The sequence below is a fragment of the Bombus huntii genome, chromosome 3, assembly GCF_024542735.1.
Source record: "Bombus huntii isolate Logan2020A chromosome 3, iyBomHunt1.1, whole genome shotgun sequence".
Lineage (NCBI taxonomy): Eukaryota > Metazoa > Arthropoda > Insecta > Hymenoptera > Apidae > Bombus > Bombus huntii.
This window is the reverse complement of record NC_066240.1, coordinates 16,261,383-16,287,200: the sequence shown is the minus strand read 5'-3', so window position 1 is coordinate 16,287,200 and position 25,818 is coordinate 16,261,383. Positions and strand designations below refer to the sequence as shown.

The 25,818-nt window shown below is 30.9% G+C and overlaps 2 protein-coding genes and 1 long non-coding RNA gene across 7 annotated transcripts; 2 read left to right on the top strand and 1 right to left on the bottom strand.

Annotated features, from left to right (window-relative positions):
- Nucleotides 1–7,367: 7,367 nt before the first annotated feature.
- LOC126863981 (uncharacterized) lies at nt 7,368–15,818 on the top strand. The gene is made up of 4 exons (XM_050614798.1): nt 7,368–7,554; nt 10,711–10,762; nt 13,067–13,225; nt 14,124–15,818. Exons 2-4 carry the CDS (start codon nt 10,721–10,723, stop codon nt 14,310–14,312), a joined length of 390 nt encoding a protein of 129 aa, XP_050470755.1. The 5' UTR covers nt 7,368–7,554; nt 10,711–10,720; the 3' UTR covers nt 14,313–15,818.
- Nucleotides 15,819–16,036: 218 nt separating this feature from the next.
- On the top strand, nt 16,037–24,816 carry LOC126863967 (E3 ubiquitin-protein ligase SMURF1). Of its 5 annotated transcripts, none has more exons than XR_007689034.1 (13): nt 16,038–16,213; nt 17,192–17,230; nt 17,302–17,410; nt 17,482–17,615; nt 17,811–18,075; nt 18,146–18,609; nt 18,702–18,951; nt 19,031–19,197; nt 19,642–19,832; nt 19,906–20,303; nt 20,373–20,833; nt 20,917–21,548; nt 21,617–24,816. XR_007689034.1 is itself a non-coding variant. In XM_050614766.1 (13 exons), exons 1-12 carry the CDS (start codon nt 16,159–16,161, stop codon nt 21,102–21,104), a joined length of 2,721 nt encoding a protein of 906 aa, XP_050470723.1. In that variant the 5' UTR covers nt 16,038–16,158; the 3' UTR covers nt 21,105–21,107; nt 21,187–24,816. The 5 variants fall into 5 exon arrangements, 4 of the variants coding, with proteins under 4 accessions (XP_050470725.1, XP_050470723.1, XP_050470722.1 ...); XM_050614766.1 differs by having other exon boundaries at nt 20,917–21,107; nt 21,187–24,816; XM_050614765.1 differs by having other exon boundaries at nt 20,917–21,107; nt 21,184–24,816.
- Nucleotides 24,817–25,500: 684 nt separating this feature from the next.
- LOC126863984 (uncharacterized) lies at nt 25,501–25,794 on the bottom strand. Its single transcript, XR_007689038.1, has 2 exons — nt 25,617–25,794; nt 25,501–25,534 (listed from the first exon to the last, which is right to left on the bottom strand). It is a non-coding gene; the product is annotated as an uncharacterized LOC126863984 (long non-coding RNA).
- Between the last annotated feature and the right edge of the window lie 24 nt (nt 25,795–25,818).

The window sequence follows — 25,818 nt, the reverse complement described above, 5'->3', positions numbered from 1 at the left end:
TCGCTACGGCGATCCATTTAGACAGGCGATGGAAGGAAAGGGATTGCGAAAAATAGAGCGATCGATAGAAAGAGAAATAATTGGGACGCGTGAAGTGTCAGGAGACAAGATGATCTTTAGAAAAAATAATGCTGTTTGCAGTGTTCCAGGGTGATCGGTATTAGTAGCGATAGAATTCATATCGGTACCTTCATTTCTTGTACCTAGCAGGTGGAATACTGAATCTATCGTAAAACGTATTATAATAAAAATAAAATAATAAAAACAATAAAACTATCGTCGTATGTTGTTGAATTTGTCACGAGAAATACTATTTTAGTATAAAGAGAACACAATATAGCAGCCGTTTAAAAAGATCAACTTGACTCTGAGATCTTCCAATGTCTCTAATTAAAACAGACACGCTATGGAATTTGAATGGATTTATTGTCGAAACTATGTGAGATGTGAAGATTGAATATAAGGGAAGATTGAATGGTGTTAGATACCGTTTCTGTGTCACCATTATCCATTCATGAGCATGAATATGTTCGGTTGTAAAGTACAGTTACTCCTTTACTCTGAATGGAATCTGATAGTCTCTCTATACTCATTGATTTAATCTTGCTTTTAATAGGAAAATATTAAAGCAGCTTTGTAAAACGGTGAATAAACTTGTCAGCAGTAGATATTATTTGTTCTTTTCGTAACTAAATGCGACTCACTTATATGAAGAAATAAGAAGAAGCGATTGGTGTGTAGAAACATGATTAAAGGTAAAAATAAAAATAGAATGGCTTGATATATCGATATTTGTTTAAGAAGATAAGAACGTGCCTTTTTTTAGCAATAATACGTAATACGAGGATAACAATAGCGTGTACATAAAACGAATAAACATTTTATTGTACGAATACAGAAGATAAGACTGAATAATCTGGAAATTTATTAGTATTTTCGGATAGAAACGTGACCGAAAAAGAACAAGATAAATATTCAAGAAATTAGTGCAGGACCAAAAACATTTACCTGTAGTTCCAATAAGAGATAAATATATTATTGCTATTTTCATTCTATTTCTCTGTCCCCTTTGGAAGAAAATATCCATTCTATCTTTTTAATTTTTATTAAACGATATTTCCCATTATTAAATATTGAGAAAATTTTCTTTATTCCAATATTGAAATATTTATTGCTATATTATCTGTAATAGATTAATTTTTTTTCTATCCAATTATAAAATGAATATAGTATCGAATAACGTAGCATATTAATATGTAGTCAATGAATGTAGCAAGCTATTAATATGTAGGTAGTCAATGAATGTAGCAGGCTATTAATATGTTCGCTAATGCTGTGTTTAAAATTGCTTGACGTCTGAATGCGTAAAGGCCGTGATTACAAAGGGAACGGTCTCCGTCTTATTATCTGTATTTCCAAGCAAAAATATCCGATAAAATCATGAACGAAGCTGACACTGTGGAGAAACTTCGTGAAATGGCAAAAATCGCTAGTATTTATCATAGGAAAAGAACGAAATTAGTACGAAATAGAAATCTTTCTCACGTGGTTCATGCTGGCTTGCATCTTTTCCAATTTGTAAGTTCATTCTGCTAATACAATCTCTTCCTTAATTTTAATCGTCCTAATTTTAAAAAATTATTTATCTCTGAAGACGTGCGATATTATTGCGAAACAATCTAAATTAGGTTGTACCAAAACTTCCTTGCGTTGTATGAGGAAATAATAGACGCACATTTTTTATTTTATATTATTTTATCGAATTACGTACGATCGTAAGAAATATTGTGCATCTATTATTTCCTTATAAAACGAAGGGAATTTTTGGGAGCACTAATATATTTGTTATAAAATATACATACAGTATATGTATACGGATATTGTTAATTTCATAGGCTATACAACCTATTATTACGCGAAAGCTAGAACCATAGTGTTTTCACCGACACGAGTAGCCCCGTTTTATCTAGTTCGCGAAAGATATTATAATTCGCAAGGCAGCGTGAAAGAGTGTCACAAAAACTCGGCTAGAACGACACGGTTTAAGAATGCAAAAATATTTGCGAAATGCAATCGTCTTTCTCCCAATAACACAAATATTGCCCGATGACTCGAGTCGATCTTCTTCTTCCCTTTTGATTAACTTGACTCGTGCCCGTATTCAATTTCGCTATTCAATCGTATATTATCGTAAGTTGCATATTACTTAAATCTCTGTTTAGAGTTAAGAGTGTCTAGTTACAAGCAGGAAGTGCGAATCGAAGGCACACGCGTGAATACACGCACTCGATCGTAACCGTGTGACCTAATTTCATGGTGTGACTCTTACGTAGCGAAATGTCGCGAGTATGATTCAACGATATCAACGAGGGTTACCGTCGTCTTTTTTTTTTTTTTTTTTTTTATTGTTATTGTTACGCAATCGGAAACAAGATCTTGACACGCGTTAACTTGTGTCGTGAAAAAGTTGCGTGTCAGCGCTTGGTTTCATTCTACTTCTTTTCTTTCTCCTCTTTTTCGTGTTGCAATTTTACACGATTCGAAGATAAGATAGAGTTTCGTTGTGTTTTGGTGTTTCGTTACGTTTGTTCTAATTTTTCTTGCGAATGCGATCGAGCCTCGAAAAGACGCGTCATTTGTTAAGGGTCATAGTGTCATAAATACTTCGATCGTGTCTTTAAATATCTTTATAATTATAGGAAATTTGTATAGATTATCGGTCTTGCGTTGATACTGTTCCATCACATCCATCATTATGTAAACAGGCAACGTCGAAAAGAAGACGAGTCCGTGCCCTTTTTGCCTGAAGAGACAAATACAATTTTTTTAATCTATCCATTGTGCATGCTTGCGAGCCTAACATTCGCAGTTATATGGATTTTCACAGATATTTTCAGGAGAAATCCAAAAATCGTTAGTAATGTTAAATTCTGATGTATCATCTGTAGCGTTGTTTAATCCAGCGTTATATTTACACAATAAACAAAGTGTGGATAATCTCTATTTATCGTTGATAAAGGATAATAATAATAATGATAAATAATAATAATACAAATGTAGGTTCTCATTGGATGCTTTGTAGCAGCTTCTTTAATGTTTATAATCGGAATAGTCGAAATGAAACATGCAGATTGGTATCTCGATTTAACTAAAATCAACGACGAGGAACTGTTGGTACACCCAATTTTTATTCACAACTTCATCATGTGCTTGATATCGATTTTCTGTATGAGCATCTACCTTATACAAGGTTGGATTTTGTTAGATTATTATCATTGGGTACGTTCGAATTTTCATGGAATTTAGTTTAATTTTTTAATTAGAACAGTTCGTAATTTAAATCATAATTAAAAACAGTTACGACGTACTAATTTTCATAATGTGTAACATTTGGTAAGTTTCTTTGGTTCTTCGATAACTATTTTTAACTACCTTCAGATAAGAAAACAAAGTGGAGTTAGTGATTTTCAGTATACTGACTCTGAAACGGGCACCGAAGCGATACAAGGTCTTAGTAGACAAGATGAAATACACGAAACAATGTACCATGAAGCACCTGGCAGGCTGGTTCCGATTGCCACGTTAGATACACTTCCTTCTTTAAAAGAGTCGAAGACATTGGTAAACAACAGAATATTCCAAAAAAATTTTTCGTTATTATGTTTTATCGTACCACGAAATAATAGAACGAAGATCAAATGTAAATTATTATTTTTACTTCTAATTTTCCTATCATTAATGTTTTACCAAATGTAATGTCTAAGAATTATTTCATTTTTATTTTATCTGTTTTATATGATCTTTGCCTGAATCAAAGACAACGATATATATCTTATCTGCGATTTAATTCTTCCGCCATCTATGAAACCAACTTTCGGTATATCGTCGATCACTTTCTTACTGTCGATAACATCGCTTTATTAGAGACCACTGACTTTGTACACAATCCGATCTATATTCGAAATACAATTTTAAACCAATTTCTGTTTTTAATCGATTTGTGATTGTGGTTGCTATAAAATAACGAATATCTACTATTTATTTCTTATATATTACCTATTTTTTGATTTTAATAAAGATGAGAAATTATAGAAATTGTAATACAAACAATTTATTACGATTTGTAGAGTATAGATGAAGAGGACGTTATTTTTTATTGCTGCTTCGTCGATTGGTATAATTACCTCAAACAGAGAAGACAAATGGATCAACCACTGCATGAATTTCAAGTAATTCACGTCATGTAATCTTTCGTCTTAAATTATATTACAACTATATAGGATACAATGTATCCGATGTTTCCGAAACGTGAAGTAGATTTATGCAAATTTAAAGAAAATTTTAAGAAATTTAAAATCTGGTAACTTTTTCATCGATAACTATGAAGATTACCACGTTATATCAGAGAGGGCGCAGAATGCTAGTAATTTGTTTAGTGATACAGACGAGATGCAGTATAAAGCTACAAACAAGGCACAAAATAAATTTCCCATCTTATTACATGACTACATAAATATGTATTTAGTACCACATGAATGAAAATATTAATCCTAAGGACAATCGAAGGTTTATCCACCATTTAGAAAGATCTTAGAAATTACATTAATTATACTTTATATTCATGTTCTTGTATATCGATGAAAGTCTTGAAAATTCAATTAAATTTGTATCGTAAAACAGTAACAATCTATTCTGTAAAGGTGAATGTCTTCTCTTTAATTTTACATTTAAAATAAAAGATAACTTCTCATATAATTTTATACGCATTCGCATTTTAAAACTTTCCAGAATGGAATAAATATTCTGTTTGAATAATCTTAAACTTAAACTAAGAACTTAAACTCTTTTCAAGTACGAAAGATAATTCCATCATTTAATAACCATAGAATAAGAAAAATGAATCATGTCTAAGAGACATATGTAGCTTTAATATTAACGTTTGCTTCTATGACGTGTATAATTTAAAGGACTCAGTCTTCATTGCGCACAGCTCAGAAGAAACATTATTTTTAAAATATACGTAACATCATTCATCATCATTCAGTCATGTGAAAACTGTCACATATATCGTGCAAACACAAGTTAGTTTAAAATTTCTCACCCATTATCACAGAAATAAAATCCGAGATGAAATAGGAAAATTTATCACGTTCGAACCCATTTCATATATTCTATACATATATCGAATTATACTAAGAATATCATTTCTTAGAAGAGATAATATTTTATAGCTCGATTCAGAAGTATTTACTTTTATCGAACTATATTAGATATTTCCACTAAATTTTTATAAATTAAAGTAGATAAATAAAACTAAATTAGATATTTCACACTACATTTTACGTTAAAGTTACTACGATGCAATTTCTCATGAACTAAAATTTCAACATAACCAAAAAATTGTATTCTCGTAATCGGAATAAGCAAAGGAAAACAATAAGGATAAAATTGCATTTTGTTACGATGCGTTCAGTAAAAGAACGAAGTCAAGGTAACGGAAGAACGGATAGAAAAGGATCAGCGTAAAAGATTCTGATAATAGAAAAAGAAAATACGAAAACAAGAAATGGTCGACGATCCACGCATTTCGACTCGAATTCCCGTATGGTAGTGACGTTGTTTCTTTTGCTCTTGGATGATATATATTAAAGAACGTGACGTAGCTCGTGCGCTCTCATAATTTGCCATTGTAAATTCCTCCAATGCGAATTTTACGATGCTTCGCGTGTGAGAGCGATACTGTATGACGCTGTAGGCGTAATCGGCGACATGATGTCATTCAGGAGTGACGTAAGAGCAACGAAAGGCATGGTTTGAACATTTAAGGAAGGTCTACTACATATATACGATACAAATCGATGCGATAACTTATAATGATTTTGGATCTTATAATGATTTTGGAATTTCTTTATCATCTTCTTGGAGAAAATTTATGAAAAAATTCGTAGAAATTATAATTATGAAAAAATTAGGCTCGGACATGAACGACGGTTTGTCCAAATATCTATATTTTATTCTATTGTGCTTTGAAGTTTGAAGGAATAATTCAAAGATTAAAATTGTTTCTTACATTTGCGCTTAATTTCGAGACCAAATGGAAAGATTAACTGTAATTATCGTTTGATTAAAATTTGCTTTTATTTGAGTAATAATTCCTCTAAACAGATAAAAATGTATCATCATGGCTAATAAAATTAATAATGATATGAATCACGCGTGGTAATTGATAATAACATTGCTGACGTATATATTAGCGAAAAATGAATCAGACGCTTGAAATAGCGATAACAACTAACAGTGTTTAGGAACAGAAATAAAATGTATGTTACTAATAGATAAATAGTAAAAAATACAACATCGTAATTCAGTACATAGTATTAATTTAATATCCAAAGTAAGGCGTACCAAATGGTCATCAAGATGTACCTAACAAGGTTAAATAAAGCTCGATATACATACATATGTATATTCTCTTTCATGAAAACCAACGCCTGACCATTGACTTGAATGAACGTGATCGCGTTTCCAGTGCTTCCCAATTTTTCAACCTGATTCTCAACTTAACTCAATTTTATATCAAGGATATAAAAAATATTGAATTTCTTAACCGATTTAAATTTACTCGATCAAATTTTTTTAGCATTTATTGCTATTTGCAAAAAAATTGTTACTAGCGGTGGTGAGATGAGATTATGGAAAATTTAGTTTTACTATAAAGCATTGTTTACGGTTACACAAACTTTCTTTACAATTTTTGTTCACTTCGCGTATTTTTTTATTTCTGTATGATTCTCGAGATCATAGAAATTACATTCAAAGTTCCTGTAATTTAGAATTTAATTGTTCGATTGTTTAATTGTTCGATTAATTAATTAGTAATTACACAAACAAATTAAAAGATTGATTTTGAGGAGTAGATATAGATGTTTATGTTCTGTGTTGCATATTCTGAGTACATTATTTTTGATCAAGATCATCAGTGATTATATCTCTATTTACAAATCTTTCGTTAACTACTATTGCACTTGTACTATAATTTATCAATAAAATCTAGAACACAAAATAATCGACAAATATAATTTCTATACTAAGATAAACAAAGAAATGAAAAATTCGATTATACGTACATACGATAATTTAATCTTCAAGATATATAATATTTCCAAAAACCGATGTATTAGTTTTATAACGAATAAACAATTCCAATCGTTCGCTAGAAATTCCTTATTTTTGTAGAGTTCCCGAGCAATCTCTGTCTCGTTGCAAGAGAAAATAAACGAAGGAGTAATTGAGAGACACTATACTACTACAAAGAAAACACGATACGACGTTAGCAAAGCCGAGGTTACACTACACGCAGTGTGCGTATCTAAGAGATTGTGTAAACGTAGACACGTTCAGTCACAGTCACCGATTTCTGTCCGGTAGAAAAATTGTTGATCAACGTTGCTCCTCACGATTCGTGATCGGTCTTCAGCGTTTAGTCTCTGCCGAACTCTCGTCTCGTGAACATCCACGTCCGATCAAGTTGAATCTTTGAATCTAAACTTCGAAGTAAGTTTGTTTTCAACAAGATATAACAAAGTGGATCAAGTTCGATCAGGTTTTGTACGATATTTTCAACGAGTCGAAAGCAACAATAAGTAGTGAATTTTTAATGAACGAAACGAATGAAATTATTGAGAAAAATATCATTTTAATTTAACAAACAATCGATCGATATCAAGCGTGACATTAATATAATTTTATCATAACTTTTTGTACCTTTTCTTATATGAACGTAAATTAAATTAACTAAACAAATTCTGACAGAGAATTGACAGAGGATTTATAACGTGATAAGAGAAGTGTTGAAAGCAAAACAGCATTAATAATTCATTACGACAAAGTAGAGTAATAACCGATGTTAATTAATTAAGAATATGTTCCTGTTTCTTATGTGATAAATAAAAATTCTCTTCGTTGAATAATGTAAACTCGGTTCACTTTCATCTGGAATATTTTTATGAATTCCTTTAGTGTTTGTATATGTCTTTCTTGAGCATAGGATAATTATATACTTATGTTTTACAAGTGGCGGTTCATTTAGAGAGAATGCCGCTTTCTTCGATTTATGTAAGGTTGTTTACGCAAGGATGTTTAAGTAAGGTACTTTTGCACAATCAACTTATATGAAAATGTTCTATACTTTAAACGTTTTAGAGAAGCAGATATTCAACTTAGAAATGTTCGAGGTAACAGTTTCCTAACTATTTTAAAATTAGTTAAAACATTTAAGATAAGATATAATGTTTCCATAATGTATGCAACGTTTTAAACTTCTTATATTTTAAACGAATATTTAATTTAATTTTGGTTTATTAGCGATGGATGCGGATATGAGTAAGAAAAATATCAATTATTTTAGTTTTTTCAACGAAACATAGTATTTATTTATTTATGTATTTATTTCAACGCGTGAAATTCTATTAGGAATTTTGATACCTTTGAAACGAGCGAATGAAAGAAATCTGTCAAGTTAGAAAAAATCAATAAGATTAAATTTTATCAGGGTCTGAATGAATCATAATTATTTTAATCGCGATGGTGTTAGTTTTGCTCATCCATCGGCTGATAAATTTCGTACGAAAGGGTGTAAAAACGCGAATGTGAAAATATTTTGAACAAACTGATAGATATTTGAATTTTTCTTCTTCGCTATTCCAAAGGAAGCCACAAAAAGAAAACGCATCGTTGAAAGGTTTACGAAACCGAATCCTTAAGGATTTATAGAATCTGACTTATGAAAATCTATCTTAAAGCAATAGACAGTAAAATAAAAAATAAATAATCTTTCGAGAAGGAAATTGCTAAAGGAAACAACGTCAAAGAATCGAGTCAAGGTTTTCAGACCGATGACAGTACGAGTGAAAGTGTGACTTTCTTTTCAGCACTGAATGTTTCATGCAATACATATCCGTTTCCTGTTTCGCTTGTATCCTTTTAACGAAAAAAATTTGCAAATTAAATTCTTTAGAGACTTTATGGACCTCTCAACTTTCATTGTGTTAATAAATGGGGATACTAAGAACAGCATTCCAGTGTTTGATAAACTGAGTTCTCTGTCAGACTTTGTGCCAGACGACTAAACTCATAAATATCTTTCTACATTCATCCTCGATATTTTAAACTAATATACTTAAGAAGTCGATAAAATCGTGTTTGGGCTTTCAAATTTGCCTCGAGTTTCTATAAATATGAACGTACTTGTTTTTACAAATATAATCCTCCGAAATGCCATTCGAGAGATTCAGAAAGAAAGTGGTATAAAATATCCTTTAAAATCTTTAATTTAAGAAATTGCGAATACGGTTAGGCTTTAAGAGAGGAATCTTCATATTTAATAAACACTAGAACATATTACCACGCGTATTCGTTAAAGTTGAGAGACAGTTAAATTTTCTAGTCTCTCCTCAATCTCTAATATCCTCGATCGTTTTCCTAACGTGATTCGTTTGATAATGATCTAACCATTCAAATCAGGTATTAACGTTTCTGTCAGTTTTCTTTCTGTCCACTTTTGAAAGAACCTGCTTACCATAAATGACCGTCCGTTTCACTGACCCAATTACGTGCAAATGTACGAAATAAATCATTTCGAAATATATTTTGGTGAAAGTCTAAACCTTCCGTTTTAAAATTCATATTACTATGTACATACGTAACTGTTAAAAGCAATTGAAAACTATTACACGATGACTTAATCATCAACTTTTGAAGTAACGAAACATCGTCAAAACATCGTTGTTTATCTAAACATACAATTCAAATGCTAATAATATGCACCACAGACACGCAAATCTATTCAGGAAACGGCATAAACGCGTAGATATAAGTTTCGTAGAGCCTTCGCATTTGCTATTCGATTTGCACGAATGAGATGCGTCAGAGTAACGAGCAATTGTTTACCATCTGTATTGTAGAAGCTTATCAGGTGACAGAGAATGTATCGTGCAAATGTCTGCTCTTTTTTTATTCAAACGTATTATAGATTGCTGTGTGATTCATGAGGTGAATGAGCAATTGATTTCGAACCTCGTGAATAATCATTTTGCTATTAGAGATATGAAACGATCGACGAAATTTAATACCTAGCATAGCTGAGAACTTATACAAATTATTAAATGTTTTTTTATTCGCTTAAATATTACGATTATCAGATGTATACATATCCGCGTTACTTATCAGAAGATTGATTTTATTACGAGGAATATCGCGTTACATCGCGTTTTTTTTTTGTTTGTTTCGTTTGATCTGAAACTGATTTCGATAATTCGAGAATAGTTGCAGACGACGATCGATCGAGGGGAAAAGAGACGATTCACTGATTTCTTGATTAAAAATATTTTAAATAATAATAATCTGTGAACATTAGTAGTAAGTGTGTAAACCATCGATATATTATGGTTAATTTATTATAACTTTGGCTTCTCATAATTTTACCATAGAAGTACAATAATTACTATCATAGCTAGCTTATAATTTCGCACGTATTATGTACATTTTATTCAAGAAAGAAGCAAACTGTTGAAACTTTCATATAGTCGTATACTATCCATTTCAAAGTTACTTTGAAATTAAAAACAAAGGTTACATAAGTATCATCTTATAACTAAAGAAACCGCACAAGATTATTTACTTAAATTTTGAAATAATGCTGCTCTTTTACAGATAAGTCAGAATGGCGATCAATAAGATGACTATCATCAAACTGTTACAGTTGGTAAGTATAGTGATAATTACCAAACACAAAAATCATATTATCTAATTACTAAAATTAAGATTATCGTAACTCCACAAATATCCAAATATCAACAAGAAAAATAAAAAAAACCTATGATCAGTAAACTTGGAAGCCTAACAAAATTCCATCTAGCACTATATCGTCTAAAACTAAAATTTTCAGTATTTACATGGATATCTGCCACATCGTAAAAGAACTATTCATTGTATTATTCTCTTTGACTCGTTTACATCTATGGTGAGGTTATTTTTATTGTAAATGTTTTTAGTTGCATCCGGAGATAACTTCTCATAAATTATTGATTTCCACTTCGTGCTTTTTTAGGTCTCTCAAAAATCAACAATAAACGTTCAAATCTCGTAGAGATTTCTAGATACTAGTTTCTTTGGTATAGCAGAGCGGGTTTAGCAGAATGGAGAATGACATAATAGCTTGTGATTAGGTAGATACTGTATGCGAAATTCTCTTCATGTTTTATGGTCGTGCCTTGAGCCGGAAGTCAATCACTATTGAAGTATCCGTTACAATTCCTCAGATACGCATGCTATCCTATGTATTGCGTAAATTTTCCTAGTGGTTTTCATAATCAAGCTTTCTTTATCTCGCTTACATTCTCTCTATAATGTTGATCATCTTTTCTTATATATGTATATGTATATCTTGTTTTTATTTTTGATATTTCCACTACATTTAGCAGGTCCGTTTAATGAGAATCGAAAGAATCACGTTGGTTTAATCTGTGTTTTTTCAGAAAATTTGCATCATTAAGGATTTAATGATTTAGTTACAGATCCTGAAATTAAAATTGATTGAGAGGATACGAAAATGAACGAAAAAGTATATTAAAATGATTTAAGAAATTCAAGTAAATATCGACAGTGCGTTTTCTTAAAAATATTGCTACCTTATTGAAAGAAACATAAAGATATCGTAGTGAAAAATAACAAATTTGTAATTCTGCTATTTGATCATTTCAAATATGCTAACAAACCGTATTTCCTCTTTCACGATAGAGAGCTACAAGATTATTACACGTTTTATCTCTTCAAACCAATTACTCTCCCAACACTATAAATATTCTCCCAATACATGACCAAACCAATTACATCGGATAAATATCTATGACGTATTCGCAAATACCGAATTCAGATTTTTCAGGGAACAAAGATCAGTGCTATTATCATATCAACAACAAAAAAGAAGACAAATAATTGTCAGGAATTCGTGTCACATCTAATACCAAAAACTGAATGTATGACGTAATGTTATTTAATTAATTAACAATACAACACGATGAAGTGAACAGGACTCATAATACGCCATGAATGTAACATTAAGAATGACGGCAGAATGCTTCCAAGTTCGTACATGGGTCGCCATCGATTGGATTTCTGTTGAAAATTTACATCTCTGTAATAGAATCGACTTCTATTTCAAACGAAATAGAATACGGTCGTTGAATCCTAATGAGTTACTACTTATGGTGGTATCGATGGAGTCGATGCACTTTGTCAGTTTGGCCCACTTTCCCATTTATCATTATACATATATGCGTATGTCTCCTTTCAAAACATTATACCCTTGAAATAGAATCGTCTCTCCTAAGCGGAACCCGATCGTTGAATCCTAATGGGTTATTTATGGAATTGGATGCAACTTGTTTCGTTGGCCCACTTTCGTATACTTATCACTACTCCCCCTTTTAACAGAACTGCTTATAACCCGCGCCTTTTATATTCTGTCTCTGTTCTCTATCATTGTTTACGAATAGCACAGCTTGAATACGAATTCGGAAACTCTGATCCTATAACGCTTTAGTCTCTGCGCTATATCTTTTTTTATCTTTTATTGTTACTTTTATATTTCAAATATTTCAAGAATTCAAGAATTATTAAAGTTCTAGATTCTAGGGATATTTCATTCGGGACAGTATCTTAATAACAACGACACTTTAAAGTATGTACCTACCATCAGAATTTAAAGAAGTAAACGATTTTTCATTGGCATTCTCAACAGATATAGTCTTGCTTCAAATTAGGTACGATTAATTATGATCGAGATGCTAGGTTGAGTAGTACTCGAATTAATATTTGATTATTCGCGATAGTGATTCATACAACAGTTTAGAGATATTTAATTGAGCACCTAGTACTTGAGATAATTTTTGATTATATTTACTATATAGTTTCTTTGTGTACATTATTCCTTTGTTTTATTTTTAACTGTCTAAATATATATTTAACGCTTTTATAAATCGTATGTGTTCTTTTATATCATTTTCAGATAATGGTATGCATCCTCATAGCGTTGCATTATCACTCTTTCAGTGATGGTAGCCAAAACAGTGCGATGATTACGATGGGCGCTTTTGGTGGATATTTAATTATCCTGTCTGGAGTATTCTTCGGGATTATTGGGGGATATGGCATGGATCGACGTCTAGTAAGTAACGTTTAATAAGCCTTATACTAGTTCTCCGTATTGACAAGAATTTCCAAGACAAAATACTGTATGGTATATGTGTAAATTGTATCCTATATTTTCTTTAAACCGTGCTTCAAATTTTTATTAATGTATTCATTTTGATTTTCTCTACGTTTTTCATCGAAATCATAAAATATCAGCGCAACATAGTTGATATACCGTTAAGTTTTCTATAACTCTTCCATTATCAATTTTATTAATATGTTACAAGCATGAACAGTGGATTAATCTGTTCGCCCGCAAACAATGAATTAGTTCGTCATTCGAATTTTTATTTAATCCCTTCGCATCAGATCTGTATCTCTTTTTGACGACGTATCTTTCAATGCAATATCGTTCATGTGAGTCTTGATCGAGATGTCTTCTTTTCATTAAAACGTTAGATATTTTGGCCAACTACTCGCAAAATAATCAATTTATAAAACACTATATTTGTGAACGTGAAAGAGGTTAGCCATGTTAAATGTACGAAATGTTTTATAAGCAAATGATTTTATATTTACAAATTATATAAAATAATTCAAAGCATGGTATTATATACAATACTATGTTACAATGCCTGATATGCGACATTCAGTTGTAAACATTGAAAAATGGAGATACAAGATAGTTCCTATAAAGCATCACGTAAACGATATTGCGTCGGAGATGTATTTCGTACAAAAACATCATATGAACGACATTGCGTTGCAAAATATCTTGTCCAAAGCGTTATCCAAATATTTTGTCCTTCGAGGGGTTAAGAGATGACTCAGTTAACAGATTAATAGATAAAACGATGTCAATGGTAGAAAGCAACCAATATTTTATGTAAATTATAGAAAGATATATAACTTACAAGAGTCTTAACTTGCAGGATATGTGTTACTCGTCGACCGGTTGTGTCCTGTTCATCCTCGCCGGTGTTTTGATCCTTGACCATTTCACAAATTCGGTTTATCGTGGTTCTTACCGCGATACTGGACTCGCTAAAGGCTGCATCAGCATCGCCGAGGGAGTTTTATTTTTGGTGGATGCGATACTCGTGTTTCGAGGAGAAGCCTAAAGTACAGAATAAATTCTTAAATAATGTCAGGGGCCGTCTAATCATCGATTCGTTCTCGAAAATATAATCATGTGATGATGAGAAATCATCACGAAAATGTATTGAATAAACTGCTGCCAAATATCGAAGGAATCGAATTGATTATGACGGAAAAATCTTTATTTTTGAAAACTTGAAGAAGAAACAGATGAAAAGAAGTGAAAGATTGATCCGTAAGAGGAATTTTGTGGATATAAAGGGAGTAGAAATAAAAATAACATTTTGAATAAGGATTTTTTAGCTTCTTTTATCGCTGAAGTAAAAATTTGTTTTTAAAAAGAAACAATTCTTATATCATAATAACTGAGTAATTTTTTATAGTAAATTCGTACTAGATGAGAAACTATGAGTTGTGTTATTATATGTACAATATGTATATGAGTCTAAATATGTATTTGAATGCATAAAACCAAGAACTTTTAGTAAAGATTTATGTAAGTACCGGATTACAAAATTTGAAGAAACAAAGTGCTTCTTATCACCTTATAATTTTCAATTCTAATTGTATTATATTTAAATCAGTTTTTGATTTCCAAAGAACGATTGTTAAAATACTTTGCAATTATTTTTCATTAAATTTTCTTCAAATTTTGTAACACATTAATTATTATACCTCATCGTATTAACAATAGCTTTGTAAACATTTTCGTTTTTATATCGTATTTATAAAATTTTCGTTTGCAAAACGTTCGAATGTTTTCATGATTCATATTTGTTCAGGAAAAAATTCCTTTTCTTGATATTTATTATGGCTTCGAACTGCCTCAACCAATTTGTATCACACGAGAAAGTATGAATAATATTTGGTTGACGAAAGAGTTCGTGCGGTTTTCGACATGTAAATAAAAAAACAAGAACTGCATGAACTTATTGACCGACTTTAATATTTATTCATTTGTGTCTTTTTCAAACTCAAATTTAATATGTTGAAAGTAGCAAAATATTTTTCTCGAGTAAATTCCTTTCTAACGTAAGGCCAGTGAAAGCGCTGTAATCGTGATCGTTACACATAAATTAAGCCACAATCACGGCGCCATATTTACTGTAAGTTGACTAAACATATTGAAATAATACTCTTTCTTTTCTACCACCTTATATCATAATTAATTATTCACGTATTTATTATTTTCGAATGCTTACTGACTCTTATTTCATTTTATTAATTTATGTCGTCAGAACATGTAAATCTTCAATAAACATAATCTACATTTAAAATAGTGATGATTACTTTAGGAGCAAAAGAAATGATTTCCTTCAATTCTGTTCAAAACATTTATCGTTTTATGTTGTGTAAAATTCTTTTGGAATAAATATAGTTTTTTGTTCGCTAATATTATATAACGTACGTTAAGATACTTTATAAATAGCATTAAGACCATTATTTGAAAAATTGAAAGTTCAATTAGAACGTATATTGTGCGTAAAATAATCTTATATAATAAAATCTTGACACATTGTTTAAATATATTTACAAGCACAAAGTTTTATATATAAATACGTTTAAGGAATAAGACATGTACGATTTACGTTCAAATAATTTGTAATAAAGAGAAATACTTACGTTAAACTAAAACTTAATATCATTTTAACGTAATCGTCCGGTAGGTCATAGTTTGGCTTCGATATATTTCGAGAGGCACGAGTCGACAGGCGTTTTGAGTCGATATGAGTCGGTAAGGTCGATCAGCTGCAATAGTCGATCGTGCATAGTTGCGTGTGTGCAGATTGTACCGCCGCTTCGAGCAGCAGTTTTATTTACTAATTAGAGTGCCGATGTGCGATAGGAAGCGTTAAATGTGCGTGGAAAATGTCGAATCCGGGCGGTAGCAGGAGGAACGGGGCCATGAAGATTCGTTTGACGAGTGAGTTTATTAAGAAATCATGATGAATCTAACGAGACAGGAGCGTGAAAGTCGACCGATAGCCAACACGCGTTGTGATCCTTCCTGTGTCTTGATTTGTTATGTATCCGTTGATATAGCCCTGTCATAATTTTTACGATAGCCCATCTTTCAACAACGGCAGAACCATCATTATGGATATCGTATATCATTCAATTAGTACGAGGAAAAGAATACGCAGAAAGATCTGACTAGGGTTTTCGTCCTTTGGTTATGGCAACTCCCTATCGGAGGTCAAGACCCCACCGTGAGCACTCCGGGAGACCGTAGACTGAAGACGTTAATTTTGGTGGACTTGTTACACCCGCATCAGCTCTCCCTCGATATATGACATGTCCCATAGAGCTTGAAACGTTACGATCATTTTTTACTTTGAAATCGCTCCTTGTTGATTGATTCAATGGGGATTATTGCCGAGCTCATAATCGAATGTGAATAGGCCTAATTAACAAATGTCAGACGCTTACTACCGATACACCAGTTTAATATCCGTTAAACGAATGTCCGATTTATCCGTCTGATAATATTTTGTTATTTTAAAGACAACTGTAAATTTGTCAATTCATGGCTAATTTTTTTTTACGAGATTTATAATAAAAAATTATCCTTTGATCCTTTAAATTGTCAAGCTTTTCTTGAATTAATGAAATCGCATATTATTATTTCATATCATTGTGCACTAGAAAGTATTGAATGATAAAACTAATGGGTCAATGCCAAAGATATTAAAGAGGATTGATATTTATGTATATTATGATGCTATCTTTCGTACACTGCTAAGTAAATGTGTTTAGAAATTAATAGTATATTTATGTTGCTTTTCTCTTGATTGTATTATTCTACGAATCATTATTATCTACGTTACAGAAATTTTACTCATTTATTAGAAATTATATTTATTTAAAATGAATTTATGTATTTATTGTGTCAATTTTACAGTTTTATGTGCCCGTAATCTTGCCAGGAAAGATCTGTTTCGTGAGTATCTTTTAGGTTAAAATGGATAAAAATCATAAAGAATATCTTGTGTAAAGAAACATTTCTTTCAGGCCTACCAGACCCTTTCGCTAAAATAACTGTTGATGGTTCAGGTCAATGTCATAGTACACATACGTGCAAGGCAACTCTAGATCCCATGTGGAATCAACATTATGACTTGTAATTATTTCCCCATTATAATAAAGGCATAATTTTCTACACGAAAAGTACATAAATTCTTAATTCTACAGGTACATTGGGAAAGATGATGGTATTACGATATCAGTTTGGAATCATAAAAAGATCCATAAAAAAAAAGGTGGAGGATTTTTGGGATGTGTAAGAATATTATCCAACACGATTCAAAGACTCAAAGATACAGGATGTAATTATTATTTTCTATAATAATAGTAATATTTCTTTATTTTAGCTCCATAGCCAAAAAAGGACTTAGTTTATAATCTGTACTCAAATACTGACACTCATTCATTCACTTCATTCTGTTAATTTCTATAATATTATACAATTATTAGTATTAGAATTTTGCAGTGTTTAATTACTAAATTTAATTCTTTTATAGATCAGCGATTAGATCTTTGCAAAGCACACTCAGATGACACAGATGTTGTTAAAGGAGAAGTTGTAGTATCTCTTTTATCACGAGATGGTCATAATGGTGCTGTGAGTAATACAGTGGGTCATAATGCTGTTGTTGATGTTCTTGGAGATCTGAGCTGTCCAAATGATTTGCCAGATGGATGGGAAGAAAGAAGGACTCGAAGTGGACGACTATATTATGTTAACCACTATACCAGAACTACACAGTGGATTCGTCCAAACGCACGGTTGGTTTTGTTTCTCTAAAGATATATTTTTCTTTTTTATTAGATTCATTTATATTAATGATTATAATAGACCTACCAATGGTATAATACCAACTACACCAGAACCACCACCATTACCTTCTTCTGAACCTACATCTCCCAGTGGCAGTGGAAGTCCTCCTAATATAAGAACTGAAAGTCCTACTAGATGTACACCTGAATGGAATGGGGATGGAACACCTAGTAGAACTCCTAGCAGAGATAGTTCTACCCCAAATACACCAAGAAATACTCCCACTCAGCAGCAGAATAGAAATCAACAAAATCAACATAACACAAGAAACGTAACACCTGCATCATCAAGGGAACGACGGCCAGTACGAGCAAGCGACGAACAAAATGGCAATCAGAATGGTAATACTAGGCCTGAACGTGGTATTAACAACGCTCAACCACGAAGGCCTAATCGAAGTAATAGAAATAGAAATAGCGCACTGGTTTATAACGAGAGGAGGTACGATCCTCCGCAACCACCAGACTTACCCAGAGGTTATGGTAAATATCAAAATTGATGATTATAACAGTATATATACATGTACATATACAGTATATATACAAAATAAAAAATCTTGAAATAAATTTTATAGAAATGAGAAAAACGCAACAAGGTCAAGTGTATTTTTATCATGTACCAACTGGTTCATCCACTTGGCACGATCCTAGAATACCTCGCGATTTACCAGCTAATGAATTAGCAAGTGAACTTGGACCATTACCGAGTGGATGGGAAATGCGACAAACTCAAAGTGGCCGTGTTTATTTTGTGGATCACAATAACAGAACTACACAATTTACTGATCCTAGGTTATCCAGTCAAATCATAAGCAATCTGTTAAAGTAAGTTAGTTGTAAATGAAAATATTTTTATTTACGATAATTTATGTATAATTTAACTTGTAAAATGTTTTGCTCATAGTAGGCGACAAAATAGTACAACTAATCAAACTATGAGTAGTTCAAATAATACAACTACAGTTGCAAATGAATCTACAGAAATAGAGACACCTGCATCACCAAGTATTCAATGCAACATGGTTCAGAGGCCAAGAACAGAGAACGGAAGCAATAATAATTCTTCCTCATGTAAGCTTAACACATTTTAATGATATTAGGCTTATTAAATTTGTAATACAAATATGTAATATACATAACAAAGTTAAATATGTAATATGAGCACAAAATATGTTTTTGAATATATTATAAAAATTAAATATTTGAGTATATTATAAAATTATAAAATTCAAATGTTATTAATATCGCTTAAATAGTAGAAAAGTTAATCTATCTATTTAATGCTATCTAGAAAGAAAACAAAAACATATTTGTGCATTATAGAATTTTATCTTATCTCTATACGGATATCTGTTTGGTGGTTAGTTCCTATTGTTAATCAGTTTTACTCCAGCAGAATGCCTTTCCATTTTTGGGGAATTTTATTTGTTAGAGCGCATTATTGTAATAGCTGTTAAGTGAAAACAATTTTTGTTTATTGTTTTTGCATATTTATTTATTATATTTATTTTTTAGTGGAAAATACGTCAGCTCAAAATGCTCAAACTGTATCAGAATTGCCAAAGGAACTAATGGACAATGAATTACTGCCGAAGTATAAACGTGATTTAGTGGCAAAATTGAAATGTTTGAGAGCAGAATTAAATGCCCTTCAACCTCAAAGTGGACATTGTAGGCTTGAGGTATCAAGAAATGAAATATTTGAAGTGAGTACAGTTTTATATTCATATTTACGCAGTTTAAAGGAACGGTTTAATAATATATAAATCTATTTTATAGGAATCATACAGATTAATAATGAAAATGCGACCAAAAGACATGCGTAAAAGACTTATGGTTAAATTTCGCGGCGAGGAAGGTCTTGATTATGGTGGAGTAGCACGAGAATGGTTATATTTATTGTCGCATGAGATGTTGAATCCACAATATGGGCTTTTCCAATATTCAAGAGACGACAATTATACACTTCAAATTAATCCCGATTCGGGAATAAATCCAGAACATTTATCGTACTTCCACTTTGCCGGAAGGATAATAGGAATCGCCGTTTTTCATGGTCATCATATAGATGGAGGTTTTACAACTCCATTCTATAAAATGCTGCTTAATAAAGCAATTACTCTTACTGATATAGAAGGTGTTGATCCAGAATTACATAGAAGTCTTACATGGATGTTGTAAGTAAGAAAAATAATAATCGTGTACAATTTTCAGATAATATTGTAAAAATATCATTTTGTTTATAGGGAAAATAGTATAGATGGAGTGTTGGATGCTACGTTTTCAGTGGAACATAGTAGTTTTGGAGTGTTGAAAAATCATGAACTTAAACCAGGTGGAAAAGACATTCCTGTAACTGAAGAAAATAAAAAGGAATATGTACGTTTATATGTAAACTATCGCTTTATGCGAGGTATTGAACAACAGTTTCTGGCATTACAAAAAGGATTCCACGAACTAATTCCACCTCAACTATTAAGACCTTTTGATGAAAGGGAATTAGAATTGGTTATTGGTGGTTTAGGGACGATTGACATTAATGATTGGAAAATGCACACACGATTAAAACATTGTACACCTGATACGCCAGTAGTAAAGTGGTTTTGGCAAATAGTAGAATCTTATGGAGAAGAAATGAGAGCTCGATTACTTCAATTCGTTACTGGAAGTTCTCGAGTTCCCTTGCAAGGATTTAAAGCTTTACAAGGTAAATACTCGTGAATTAAATTAGTAGTTTTTAATCATTTTGCTTCATAAAGATACATTGTTATTTTCCACACATGTTTATAGGATCAACAGGAGCCGCAGGTCCACGATTATTTACAATACATGCCGTTGATGCGCCAAGTGAAAATTTACCAAAAGCACATACCTGTTTCAATAGAATAGATATTCCAGAAAGTTATCCCAGTTATCAGAAAATGCTTGACAAACTTACACAAGCAGTTGAGGAAACTTGTGGTTTCGCTGTTGAATAATAGGTAAAAAGGCATAACTTCAATTTATTAATATAATGTATTTGTTTTATATAATTACTGAGATTGCACACATTCGTAGTAGGAAATATTTATCGACAGATTTTACTGTCGCTAAACTAAAAATAAATTTTGAAGTACCAAGAGATGTTATCTCACGAGAGTACGGGAAGAGCTAGTATTATAAAATGAAAATGTTAATACGTAAAACGTCGGAAATAATTCTGACTATGTTTTGTACAAATGATTGAATGGCCTTGATGGTTGTAATGACTTCTAAGTGATTGTCGATTGGTACATTATGTATGTGAACACTCTTGTGATTTACACACTTCGTCCATGAACGTTTTAATGAATGGTTCCTCAGAAGTTCTGGTTATATTGGTCTTTAACTATTTATTATTCAGTGACTGATAGAGATGTGCAAAAAGTTATAATTTCATTGAGGTAAATATGTTGATTGGCCTAAATGTTTATTTTATTTATATTAATCGTGTTTTCCGTCATAACTTTAGGCTCAGTAATTTACTTATAAGATCACCATCAAAGAATTAACTTCATTGTTTTCGAGGTATGGTAAAAAAATATAAAAATCATGCATGCACAAATATGTATAGAAAATGAATTCTTTCACATAATGGAAAACATTGTTCAATTACAGACATGCTCATGTTAGTATTTTATATTAAGCGAAAATAGTAAAAAATGAAGAGAACAAAAGTATATTAATCATTTAAGAATCTCATAACAAAAACTCGTAATATGCATTACTTGCAATGAATTTTAAATCAGCCATACAATGTATTTCATTCTCGAAAGCTTTCAATTTCTTTTTTATTAAATGTAATTACAATATGCACAGTCAATTAATAATTCCATATTAACAATCTTTCAAATAATAGAGTTTAGTAACAAAATAAGAATATATACTCAAATTCATTATTATAGTCAAATAACAATTAAAAAGCAGTGCTGGGAATTTAGTACATATAATGTATTATTTCAAGTCGGTCATCGTGATTAAGGGGAAAATACGAAATCTGTATATCATGACCTTTGATGCAAGTGTTGAGTTCTTAATTTCGTCGTAAATTGAAATTAACGAATACAAAATACATTTATCAGTTGTAAGAAAAAGTGGTATACGTGTCCTCAGTATTAAAAATTATTTTTATTGGTATATGAACACTTGCTTCGAGGAACTTTGTAACGCAATCGGCAAATTTTGTTATTGTAGCACAGCATGAGTTGTGCGACGATCATTGTTGCTTGTTTAAGAGCCAATAGCACCGAGTGCGTTAACAAAATGTAAATAGTACAGTGTTTAATATAAAATTAACACGACGGTATAACGTGCCAGTCAGTTAGTTGGCTTCTGCACGATAAAAACGCGTCGGTTTTAGTATATTAGTATAGGCTAAATCGTGAATTGTGTACATTAGCTTTAATTTAAAACAATTGAACACATATTTAAAGAAAGAGTTTATTCGACGAGTTTATGTAAAGTTAGAATGGTTTTACTCGAATCGACTCTTTTTGTTGTAGAAGTTCATGAAATAATCTATACTTTGCTACTAGCTTACAGTAAAGCATAGAGACACTTATTTATCGCACGAATTCTTTATTTAGTCTCTAGCATTTACTTTTATTGTAAAAAATATCTAGTGGCTGATAGCACCAATCATCATTTCGTATTATTATTGCATTATTGTATTTTATTCTGCACGTAACTGTGATCAAACATATCGTAAAAAGAGAAGAAGCAGTGGGAGGCACCTTTGTAGATTTGTCTTGAATATTATACTCGTTTACTCGTATTTTTTTTTAACCATAAAAGTTTATACGTATATTCGTTTTAATAATTATTTCGTTAACAAAAAGTTATTGTATTTTATACTTAAATACGCAAAAGTATCACCCGTTTTCGGTCTTGAAATACGGTCTGATTACTTTGCTATTATACCTCTGACATTTTACTATTAATTTTATTAATTACTAATAAAATTAATAATAAAATGAAGGTATATATTATTCTTTGCACGTAAAACGGTATAATATTAACGAAGCAATCATTTGATTTTAAAATGAGAAAATGTGTAACAATGACAATCATTGTACATTTGATAAATGTTGTAAAACAGTATTAACTTGAAATTGATCGAATAATATTGCTGATTTGCAAATGTTCAATCAAGCAACATTATTCACATTTTTCTCATTTTACGATATTAATCTTTTAAGACTTATATAATTCAAATTTTTAATAAGAGTTAAATCTATTTGTTAAGGCAACGAACTGCATATACTATTTTTTAAATGGAATATTTAACAAGTACAATGAGGGTCTCCCACAAATCTGTTATATTTTAAACTTTTTTCAACTTCTGTCACGTATAAGGGAATAAAGGCCTTATTAGTGCCTTGGAGTTGATATCAATGTGAAAAATAACAAATTTTATGCTCATCATATTTTGGAATAAAAAATAATACTACAAGCAAGTTTTAGAAGGAAAAAAATAATTAATTTCAAAAGCATCTAAAATTTATCACAATGCAAATCTTATGAGTATATGTATAGACTATTAGAGAATAAATGACTCTATAATTGAGGAATGAATAGAAATTGATACTAAGGTCACCACTTGGGCAAGCATTGCCAAAGAAAATTTAAATTATTCAGTTTTTTAAGTTATAAAATATTATAAATCTTTTTTAATTCATTATCTCTTGCTGTTAGATAAAAAAGAAAGCATATATATACATATATATATATTGAAAGAAATGACACATAAATATTTTATAAATAAATGATCTACAAATCAATAATGCAATAAATACTATCTTGAAAAAGCTTCGGCACTTCTAAGCATGTTACATGCATGGATAATCAAAGAGAATTAAATCTATTAAATATGAATGAGAAGAATCATTCACACTTTTAAACACATATCACTATGTGCAATTAAATTTTTGGTTACTTTTTCATGTAATTTTTTGTTACAAAATGATGCAAATGCTTTCAAAGCTTTTCGACAGCCTAATTATGCAAAGCTTCAGCAGGAGACAATATTGAACATTGCATTAAAAAACGGAAGGTACAAAATTAGAAAATGATTTAATACATATCATGTAAAGTAACTGTCACTACGATGTGAAGTTTCAAATACGAACGTAATTTTAATTAAATTCAATAATTATTAGTGCATTACGGGTATAAATGCTCTCTTGAATTGTATAAATGTTTAAAGTCTTTAATAAAGGTATATGGTGACCGGATTTCGAATTCCATGTTAAGTATATCGTATATTGTGCTCGGCAATAATAGAATTTTATTCTACCAAATAGCAGGATATTTTGCTAACATTTATCGGTATCCGTAAAAGAACAAACTTTCAAGATTGAAGAAAGAAATTTTATTTTGTCGAGAGATGGAGAAGGAAAATATTGAGATGGAAAGGAATCGTTTATTCACAACCGTGTGTTCATATACGCCGGTATTTAAAAATTCTGTACTAAGCTATGCGCGAAATTTTTAAGAAATTGCGAATACGTTACTATACTGCAATTATTGTATTATTATTATTGCTATTATAACCGTTGTTATTATCATTATTGCGCAGAACCTTCGGAACACAATTGTATATACATCTTTTCCTTTTGTATTTTGGATGAAATGTATATTTTAATAAAATATCCAAAGTATGAACTTTTTAAATTTTGTCTTTATATTGCTGTAAATAAAAATGAATCTTCCTAATTCTTTCTTTCAATAATATGTATATTAATAATATTTTCTTTAAGTTAGAATTTATGAAATTGCTATGTTTAATTAATGGAAAGGATGAAAATCTGAAGAATTGAATTAAATAGTTGTAAAAGGCAAAATTATTTAAAAGATTCAAAAGATCAAATATTTAAAGAGAGTAATTTTTAATTTATTATTACAGAATTTCTGATGTTTTTTTAAATTATGTTGGTATAAAATAGGAATCTAATGTGCGTCAACTATTATATAAATGTTCATTATAATTTTTGAAAGGATTGATATTTAAATGTTAAATAAAAATAACATAAACATGAAGTAATTAGATAATGCATTATATATATTTCTTAAGATATTAAAAAATCACGTTCTATTCACAGGTTTATAGAAGTCTATGGTTTTGCTCTTTCTTCTTTGTTTTAATAGTGAAATAATGAAGTGATCTAGTGATTCACTGTTTCACCGTTTGGATGTAAATGTCGAATTTTCGATTCCGTATTTGGTTTTCTCCACGCATAATTTTGACCATCTGAACCAAAAATGTTTGACTCATCCGAAAAGATGACTTTATCCCAAAAAGAATTATCTTTATTAATATAGGTTTTTGCAAAAGTCAATCATTTTTTATGATTTATAGCATTAATATATGTATGGCTCCTTTCGCGGTACTCTGCCATAAAGATCATTGTTTCGTAAGATTCGTCGACATAATTCCGGGAGAACTTCTTTATGAAACATATCAGTTACCATACTTGCGAGTTAAGGAGCGGATATAGTAGGATTTTTTTTTGATTCACGAATGATAACTTTCTCTTCTCTTCCAGTCAATTTCTTTGATCGACCTGATCGAGCTTTGTTTGCAAGTGTTCCCTCATAAAGAATTAAAAAATATAAAATACAAATCTTTTTACATTAACTGACGTTAAAATAAGGTAATAAAATTTTTCTTTTCTA

Coding starts and splice junctions, on each gene's coding strand:
- LOC126863981 (XM_050614798.1), top strand. CDS start 10,721: ATGGCGATCAATAAGATGACTATCATCAAACTGTTACAGTTG. Junction 10,763..13,066: donor TCATCAAACTGTTACAGTTG/GTAAGTATAGTG, acceptor TATCATTTTCAG/ATAATGGTATGCATCCTCAT. Junction 13,226..14,123: donor ATGGCATGGATCGACGTCTA/GTAAGTAACGTT, acceptor CTTAACTTGCAG/GATATGTGTTACTCGTCGAC.
- LOC126863967 (XM_050614766.1), top strand. CDS start 16,159: ATGTCGAATCCGGGCGGTAGCAGGAGGAACGGGGCCATGAAGATTCGT. Junction 17,616..17,810: donor AAGACTCAAAGATACAGGAT/GTAATTATTATT, acceptor ATTCTTTTATAG/ATCAGCGATTAGATCTTTGC. Junction 20,304..20,372: donor AGAAGTCTTACATGGATGTT/GTAAGTAAGAAA, acceptor TTTTGTTTATAG/GGAAAATAGTATAGATGGAG.